General features: G+C 46.1%; 2 protein-coding genes across 2 annotated transcripts; both read right to left on the minus strand.

The window, feature by feature from the left end:
* Window positions 1-204: 204 nt before the first annotated feature.
* LOC119362722 lies at window positions 205-3111 on the minus strand. The gene is made up of 3 exons (XM_037627970.1): window positions 2961-3111; window positions 2799-2867; window positions 205-2669 (listed from the first exon to the last, which is right to left on the minus strand). Exons 1-3 carry the CDS (start codon window positions 3036-3038, stop codon window positions 972-974), a joined length of 1845 nt encoding a protein of 614 aa, XP_037483867.1. The 5' UTR covers window positions 3039-3111; the 3' UTR covers window positions 205-971.
* Window positions 3112-5764: 2653 nt separating this feature from the next.
* LOC119362723 (translation initiation factor IF-2-like) lies at window positions 5765-8133 on the minus strand. Its single transcript, XM_037627971.1, has one exon. It carries the CDS (start codon window positions 7605-7607, stop codon window positions 6552-6554), a length of 1056 nt encoding a protein of 351 aa, XP_037483868.1. The 5' UTR covers window positions 7608-8133; the 3' UTR covers window positions 5765-6551.
* Window positions 8134-9856: the final 1723 nt, after the last annotated feature.

The raw sequence follows: 9856 nt of genomic DNA on the forward strand, positions 1-9856 counted from the left end.
GATGGCAAATCTGTAGATTGGTTTTTTTTTTTTTGACTGGAACTCTGTACCGCATTTGCATATGGATTCAGAGAAACTGTTCACAATGCACAGATCTTGGCAATATTCTTGCTTGCAGAGAAAAATGTGTTTAAACAAGAAATGATGTCTTCTAGAATGATTTGGCACTCAAGCATGCAAGAGTCCAACAAAATTATGAAACTGTAACGGTGTAACCTACTGGAAAAATAATAATAGAGGGGTTGATTTGCAGTCTCCCATGGGCATAGTAACCATATTGTCTTAATATGCCTAAAATTCAGTTTTCATGAACTGCAAATAATACCAGAGGTTCAGAGTTTACATAGGATAAGCTTGACAGTGACTACTGCCTATTTAGGGCCCAGAATATTAATAGCTTGATAGGTGATAACAGAAGTTTAAATCTCATTAGGTTCTTCAGTGCGTGTTGTCGCTCCTTGATTGTCTTCAGTTGATCCATTTCCAGTGTTGCATTGTTGCTCTGACTCATCTGCAACAGTTTCTAGGCAGTCCGATGTTACAAAAACAGGAAGACCACACTCCAACCTTTTGTCTGGGATCCAAGTTGTTGTATTGCATTCAAATGGCGTGATATTTCTGTAACCACGCGAGATCTTATATTCATCAAAATTTCCACTCCAGATCCTACCTAGGTAGGCCAGGCTGTAGTATGGAGACATGTATGTAGCAGTGCTAACACCAATCTGACAACAGACGGCGATGACATGAGTGCAGGGCTTGTGAAGCAGCTGTGGTTTGTTGCATGAACAGGTGGCACTTTCTTGTGTTGTGGATTCGCCAAACTTACTTATGCTTTCCGATTTCAGGTGAACAACCTCATTCTTCTGCCTCGACTGAACTGTAAAATTCCGAAACTGTTTCCCCTGGAGAACATTTCTGATTTTGGTGTCTAGGCAAATCACGCGATGCATCTTGGATTTCTGCATTTTTTAATTCATGTCATCCTGGACCCGTTCAGGGAAGTTCATAGATGGGTTGCCAATTGCTTCATTTGCTGCAGCACTTGTGTTTTTGAAGTGCTCTACCAAGCGCAGAAATGTCACCTCCACTATCGCACTGAGTGGAAGGCATGTTATCCCTTTCAATGCAGGGTCATTCTTGTATATAGTTGATATATCAACGCCCATGATGCCGTACCTAGCTCCCTTTGTGTCATGCACCAGTGACCACTTCTCCATTGGTTTCAGACGGGCCCAGTCAAAAAACTTGGTTACCTTTCCTTCATTTTCATTGGCATGATCTCCTTCCTCCTCAGAGTCCACTGAATCACGTTGGTTGCATGGGCTTTGTGCCACCAGGTCTGCCTCATCATGCTGGACTAACTCTTGCTGCATTTCCCCACTAGTACCACCTTCTCTCTCTGCTGTATATTTTGTTGTCAACTCATCGAGCTCCTTCCAGATTTTAACAAACTTATTTAGTCGCCTCTGCTGACAAAGTTTCTTGAACATCAACACCAGGTTCTTGTCGCCAAAATATGCAAAGAAGTCTTCGGCAAGGTGTTCCATGCACCACCGGCTTTCTACTTTCCGCCATTGTCGTTGGTCGGAACTTAGAAAGTCCTCTATAGCATCGATCAACTCTCTTTTGTAGTCATGTATAATGCAAACATCCGATGGATGCCTCACTGCTTGCTCCAAATTCCTAAGAAACCACATCCAGCTTTCCTCGGTCTCCCCCTCAACGACGGCACATGCTACTGGAATGGAGTAACCATTAGCATCTAATGCTATAGCAGTCAACAACACCTCTTGATATTTCCCGCATAGTGGTGTGCCTTTAATGCATAGCACAGGGCGACAATGATTGAAGGCCTGCACACACTGCCCAAAAGCCCAAAATATACGGTGGAGGACTCGAAAGTTGCTACATCCTGCAACCTCTGCATCCTTGATGTCTACAAAACCCCAAGGGGTTTTACATGTTATGTCCTTAAGTAACCTTGGGGCAAAGTTGTGTGAATCGTAAAATGTACCAAACTCCTGCTCCAGAGCCTTCTGTCTGCCCCTCCATGCCTCAGGGGGGTTCATCTGCTCGCCATAGTGTTGAGCGAGATAAGCTATAATTTCCTTAGGTGTCATTGACAGGTCTTCCACTAGGCGGAGGAAGCGGAAGTTAGAAGTTGTCAGGCATTTCGTCCCAGGCAACACAACCCTTGTCAACTGAGAGTAATCATCATGTACGGCTTTGAGCAAAATAGCATAATGCTTGATCTCAGAGCATTCTGCATACAACATGAACTTTTGCGTCACATTCCTTTTCCGCTTTAATTTATTGGCAAAGGCACTCCAGCACTTGTCAGTTTGAAAATAGTGTGTGTCCCACGGGCAGTACTCCATATACCAGTCAGGTTCGAACTCGTCGAACAAGTCAGTTTTGCGTTGTTTGATGAACCCCTTAATAGAGAGATCTTGTGTTTCTGGATGGAGCCGGAACAGCCTGAAGATCCAGAGATGTAGATCCACCAATGACATCGACTGCGGCTGCAGCGGTAGTTGGCCGATTACATGTGCACAATCTTTTGCTCTAGGAGAAATGTATGAACAATCAACTAAATCATCGCCTTTCACGCAATAAAACTCTGCTCTTTGTCCATAGTATACAGGGATCTGAATGGGTTCTTGAGCCTACACCAAACAATAGCAGCACATAGATGGACAAATTCAGACGAATCAAACAAGCAAGCAAGATTATTGCGGCGGCAGGTTATAAATGACTTATTGGCACAGTACAGTACAGTGCAGTACAGTACAAACCTGCTGCTTCCGAGGCTTCCTCGCCGTGGCTGCCAGGGCCTTCCGCTTCCTCGCGCCGGCGGCGGCACCCTGCGAGCTCAGAACACACAAGCTTCAACTAAAGGGGCGGCGGGGAATGGATCGAGTGGTACACCGAGGCGGAGGGCGGCGAGGAGAACGCACCGGGTTGGAGGCGGGGGCGTCGGCGCCGATAGGGGAGGCGGAAGAGTCGGAGGCGTAGGGTTCTGCCGCCGTCTCCATGGACGGCTTCGTCGGAGCAGGGATACCGTCGGGAGTATCGGCGGCGGTTTCGAGCTTGGCAGTGGGAAGGGATTGGGAGGAGCTCTTTTTTTTTCAGAACGGAAGAGCTTTCCCTCCATTTTGTCGACCCTTCGCTCCGTTGGGCCAGGGCCTTGTTCAGGATGGGCCGCTGGCTCTAGGCTTTTTTTTTTGCTTGGGCTCTGGGCTTTGCATTTCTTGAAGGCCCCCATGCAGCACGCCAATGTTTTGCAGATTCAGGAAAACGAAGTACAGAAAATTCAGGATATTGTTTCAGCAATGGGAAAAGCTTACATTCCCCACGCAGGCATGACGCAACATTATCTTTGTACGGAGTACATTTCATTTCTTTTCAGTCTAATCAATCGGGTTTTAACATGGTGGAATTTGTAACATATTCAAATGGACATGAAATTCGTATTTTGGACTGTTAGTATGTCTGAACCTCTATTTAAGCTATCCTTCTTTTCTTGAATATCTTTTATGCTCAAATGCTAAATCATTCCAGAAGATATAACTTCTTGGCTGATCACTGATGTCTTGGGAGGAAATAACATGCATCGCAGTTCAGTTGATAAATTTGTGCCATTGGCAGAAGCACTCCACTAGATTCCGATGATTCAAGTCTAACAAACAACCATGAAATAGTACTAGCAGCAGTTGAGGTTTCAGTTCTGAGCATGCAAAAAAAAAAACTGTTCATGGAACAAGCCGCGGCTGCTTCACAGCAGAGCTAGCGATGGGAGAGGTTTCAACAGAGGATATGGGATCAACAACGTAATTAACCACCTTATTCTCTGAAATGTAGAGATTCGTCTTTTTCCGTTGAGAAATTTTTTAACGATTAGTCTGAGATTGGTTTATTTTCTCTGAATTGTGCATGGTTACTGCAAGAGGTAGAAGACATCCATCAGTTGCTGATTCGACATGTTAAGGAAAACATACTCGTCATATTTTCACAAGTACCAAGAGAATCTTTGAGCAACCTTAAAATGACAGTGAACATGAAAAAATTCAAGGAGCCTGAGAATGTAAGACTACAGTTGCACATAATTCAAATGAAAAGCTATTATGATCTGAGAAAAACACAGCTGCACGATGCAACCTTTTTCACATTCTTGACAATTAGACTGCCTCAAATACCCTGCCCAAATTCAGGCCAACAATTTTTCATTCATATCTGAAATTTTTATTACAACATGACTCGTTACTCGGTACATTGAGGACTTGCTTAACTCGATGGTTACAAAGGAATTGGTTGCTTCTTTGGGGCAGCAACAACAATACGGTTTTGCTTCGGGATTTTGCAGCTGAGATCGCGCATTCCCCTTCGAGCACGCAGAGTTGAAACTGGAGTCACCTTCTTCACGCTAGGCGAAGCAGCAGTGACAGGCAGTGGTATAAAGCCGACAGAACACCAAGCCTTGGAAGCGACAGGGAGACCTTCTTCACAGGCGCAGCAGCAGTGGCAGGCAGGCAGACCGAAGAGCGAGGCTTGGAATATGATGGTGTAGAGTTTGACAGATGGCTGTAATATGATGCCACCTTTTTTCACATTCTTGACTATTAGATTGCTGTATCTCAAACCAAAAAATCTTCTAACCAGTAACTGTCCCAAACATGGTTATGTGCTTCACCACTCAAACGAAGTATTGTGAAATCCGAGATGAATCCATTGGATCTGTGCCTCAGCACACACTTTTCTGACTAGATCAGCAGAATGTTTTAAGTCGGCGAGATTTCTATGAACATTATTCCGAATCAATAAAGTCGCGAGATTTCTCATAAAAAAATTCCGGGAAAACAAAACTGGTCTGGTGTTCAGATTCAGGAAAAAAGCACAGAAAATTCAAGATATTGTTTCACCATCGAACACTGAGACAGAGAAATGCAGTGGAGCTAGCGATGGGAGAAGCTTTAACGCATACATTCCCCACGTTGGCATGACGCGGTCTAATGAATCGGCAGCATTTCTGCCAATCTCTCTGAAGAAAAGCAGCAACAACATTAATCTGTTTTGGAAGTTTCTGAAGACACTGCAATCACCAGCAATAATATGAGGAGAAAATGTAAACTTTATTCATGGTGGAAAATAAGGGATCCTTTGCATCATCCTTGCTTGCAGAGAGGAACATATCTAAACAAGATATGATTGGCATTTGAGCATGACAAAATCATCAAACTGTAATTAACTAGAAAAGAAAGCATAGTGACCACTAGAGATTCAGGGACAAACTTGATAGCAAACTTGATAGCCGCTTGAGATCTTAGATCCACACAAAAACTCCACTCCAGGTCCCTTGGGTTACTGGGTAACTTTAACATGGTGGAATTTGTAATATTCAAATGGACATGAAAATTTCTTAGGGGGTCTGGATATGCAAGACAGCTATAGTGCTATTGCACATAATTCAAATGAGAAGCTAACATGATCTGAAAAAAGCCAAACCTATTTGTCAAATAGCTGCAATATGATGCAACCTTTTTGACATTCTTGACAATTAGATTGCGGTATCTCAAACCAAAATATCTTCTAACCAATAACTGCCCCAAACATGGTTATGTGCTTGACAACTCAAACAAAGTGAGTCCATTGGATCCATGCCTCAGTACACACTTTTCCGACCAGAGCAGCAGAATGTTTTAAGAAATCATAGATGCATACAACAAACATATATACAGAAAGTTACTCAAATGCTTTGCACAAATTCAGGCCAACAAATTTTCATTAATATCTGATATTGATTACAATATGACTTGATAGTCGGTACATTGAGGACTTGCTTAGCACAAAGCTTCACCTGCACACACACAAGAGTTCACTAACCAATGTTACTTGTCGGAAACTGCAACTTTAACTCACCAAGACACCCAATGCCTAAGAATCCAATTCAGCCAAGATTAAGTTTACAAGAGAGTCAGCACAGTCTCCAAACGCTAGGCAGCTCACAAGATTACGTGTGTATCGACAAGTTCAATTCTACTCCTTTTTCCTGCTACAAGCCGGGTAGCAAACGGGCGTTTTGGATTTTGCGGCGAGGTGCCGTAATTGCAGTACATGAGTTTCCTTTTTAGGCTCATCTGCTTTACTTTGATTTATTGAAAATGCCCTTTATTTACTTAAACCCTTAACTTAGGACCAGGTATGGATGTAGTGTAACTATGCCGTACACATCTTAGCATGATTTTTGCTGCCTAGCTAGATGGAGACTCTGCTGACACCCTTGTAAAATCAGTAATGACTGAAAGGGATTCAAAGAACACTAGAAATCTTGGTGATTAAGTGCAGAACCTAGAGATGCAAAGGTTAAATGAAACTCATGTGTGCATGGTTTAGGAAGCAACTAAAAGACTAGGGAAGGCGTAATACCACTGGACGCAGCCAAGGAATTGGTTGCTTCCTTGCTCTGCTTTTCTCACTGCCGACTCTTCTCCTCTGATGTAAGACTACCACCAAGAAGCTTGCACTGCTGATGATTTCTTGCTCTGCTTCCATCACCCGTGGATTTGCATCGCTTGAGCAAAGTCCCGTCGACGAGCCATCTCGAGGAGGTGAGCTTGATAACGCCATGCTTGCTGTCGTGCTTGGAGCAGCTCCTCAGGGGACTTGGTCACGTCGGAGTAATGGATCCAGGGGTCGTTGAACTGCACGGTGTCCGCCATCTGCTCCACCTTTCGCCGGGCCTCCGCTCGGCTGCGCTCGATGTCGCGCCGACGGCTGGCCTCTTCTTTGGAGGCAGAGCGAGCCTTGTCGAGGAGAGCCATGGTGAGGCGAGCCTTCTCGATCAGTTGGCGCATGCTGATCGGCGGCTTCGGTTGCACACTGGGCGCAGCAGCAGTGGCAAGCAGTGGTGTAGAACCGACGAAAGAGCAAGCCTTGGAAGCGACCTGACGAGAGACCTTCTTCACAGGCGCAGCAGCGGTGGCAGGCAGGCAGATTGGAGCCTTGGAAGCCGGGCGCTTGCGGTGGTGGCAAGCGAGCTCCTCGTCTTCAGCCATCTGGCGTCCACGGGCACGGATCGCGCAATGGGCATCCACGGGGTCAGCACCAGCAGCAGCCGGCAAGGTGGTGGCAGGCCCAGGGCGCGCGGCGGAGGCAATATCAGTGGCATCGAAGGAGCCGGGCATCGCCGGCGCATGGCTGCGTTCTCCGTGGTTGACACACCAGACACGGATGGGATCAGCACGTGCCGCCTTGGCAGGAGCAGCCACATCAGATGCGCCCGTGGCGGCATGGCGACGGGGACGCCCTCCATGATGGACGCCGTAGCGGCGGAGTTCTTGGGCGGCTGCGGCGGCCTCCTTGGCGAGGCCGTCTTCCTGGAGACGGCGCTGGAAGTCGGCGTCCCAGCGGGCGAGGGACTCCCGGGACTCACCGGTGGCCTTGGCAAGGCTGTGCTTGGTCCAGTACTGGAGCACCCTCTGGAGGGCGCGCGAGGGCACCCGCATCTCCAGCGGGAGGGCTTGGGCGGCGGCCGGGCGATAGTCCCACGCCGGAGCGACGAGCACCTTGCCGTCGGAGCTACGGAGCTGGAGCACCTTCGCCGCCATGGATGGCGTGTCTTGGATTGGATCTGGGGATTGGGGAGGGAGGCGAACGAATCGAGTTGGAGCAGCTGCCCCCACCGCAAGCGCTTTTATTCATCGGAGAGCTCCTGGTTCTTGCCGGACTCGGATTACCAGCTGCCGCCGGCTGAGCTGGAAATGAACTCGAACTCGAATTCACAGGGGGCAAGCCCTTGGCCGTGTACCAGCCGAGCGGGGCAGGCGATGCCACCGCGCTGGTCCGACCGGCGTACGGGTCGGCCCGCGGCATCCGCGTCTCGGCGTGCGGCCACGGCCATTCCATCAGGGGGCAGGCGCAGGTACCCCGAGCTCCGCGGCGCTGGCCATGGAGATCTTCAGGTGGCGCGCTCGTTGATTTCCCAGAGATCCCCGAACAGCAGCTCCCCCCGGCGCGAGGAAGACGGCTGCATCCCTCCGTCCGCTGTCGCGCCCCGCGCCGCCTCCTCCACGAGGCCGTCAGCCAGCGCGCCCACAGGGCGCGGCTCTGCTCCTTTCTTGGCTCCGACCTCTCGGGCTCTGCTGCTGCCGAGGGCATCTTCTTTCTTTTAACATTATCAAGACTTCTATTCCTCAAATGATCACCATATCGTTTGCAAGTGCTTGGGAAATAAAGACAGGAATAGAATCACGAAAAATGCCTGCAGCTACGGGAATACATACACATATTCCTAAGGCCTGGTAAAAATCTGGAAAAAAATACTTTGTGTTTTGGGAAATACAAAAAAAGAAAAAGAATTTTTTGACAGAAATTGCACCCTTTTTCTTCTGTATACTGTCAGAAATTTGTTTTTTTTCTATAGCCCAAAACAAAATAAGACTTGTACCAAAACTTTCCACGGGTATTCAGAATATGTATATGTATTGTCGGAAAAAAAATCACATTCTTTTGAAACTTCCGAAACACAAATTTTAAATTGTTCAAATAAAGAGAGCACTGGAACTCGGGTGCTGCAACGCCTCTCTCATAAAATCATCCCAACTTCCAGAAGTTCTAGTACTATAAGAATTTTAAAAAATATCACACTCCTCTAACCCAATAAGCATGAATCAAGATCTCAATAGGTCTACCTCATTTTTTTCAACACATGGCATCCCATCTCTGTTGTCCTTATCCTCCTTGCCACCCTTGCTGGCGGTGGCCTCAGTGCTCACACAATCACAATGTGTTTGAATGTTGTCAATCATAAGACGTCTCTCTCGGCATAAAGTGAGAAAAAAAAAATCATGTGAGGGTTTGGCGAGACGTGCATGCATGGTTATAGATGGTTTCTTTCGTCTCCAATCCTAATTCTGCAGAGTTGTTCATTTTCAATCCGGCTAGGCACCGGTATGAAAAAAAGATGGATCATGTGCTATTGATTAAGGTTGCATCCTCAATATCTTTTTAAAATAGTTAACATGTAAAATAACATCATATTCATATTATAAACATTTTTCTAATCAAATTCCATATATAATTTGTTAAATTTGAAGTTAGGTTAGAATATATGAATATTTTTAAAAAAGCATTTGATATGTACTACAGGTTGATTAACCCAATTATCTGGGCGTTTTCTGCAAAAGAAAAATCTGACTTAAAACTGGCGTGTAGGTTCATAAGGGGATTTTCTGTAAAAGCGAAAATCTAACATAAAACTGGAATGCGGGTTGATTACCATAAACACCGAGTCACTCGCGATTGGAGGCAGCTGGATTTTCTGTAAAAGCGAAAATCTGACTTAAAATCGGAATGCAACCATTGCCATCACCAACCTCTCTGTGCCCGAGCCCGTGGCCCAATACTTCCACCTCTAATGAGGTCATGCCATGGTCGCGTTCGTGCCGAACTCGCCATGGTAGCCATCATCGGAGAGTGCCAAAGGTCGTCATCCTGCCACCACCATCATAATTGTTTATAAATGGTTGAAATACATGTGCGGAAAATTGCATAGAATTCAGTATATGTGTTACACCTTATAAGCAAGTTTGTTGACGAATCTACAATTGTCTTGATATTTTGGGTTGTTATCAACTGTTTCTAATAAATGTCATGTTAAACATGACTACATACCACATTTTTTCAATTTCTCGCCACAATTTCTCCTTCTATTTTACTCTTTGTCCCACTTGGTCCAACACGTGGGCTCACTTCTTATCTGCAATTGTAGAAAGAATCAACGGGTGATCAAAGACGTGCTTAAGAATATGTATATGGAGCCATGAGTAGAAGCTGAACGAAATATGCCCTAGATGCA

The sequence above is a fragment of the Triticum dicoccoides genome, chromosome 2B (assembly GCF_002162155.2).
Source record: "Triticum dicoccoides isolate Atlit2015 ecotype Zavitan chromosome 2B, WEW_v2.0, whole genome shotgun sequence".
Taxonomy (NCBI): Eukaryota; Viridiplantae; Streptophyta; class Magnoliopsida; order Poales; family Poaceae; genus Triticum; species Triticum dicoccoides.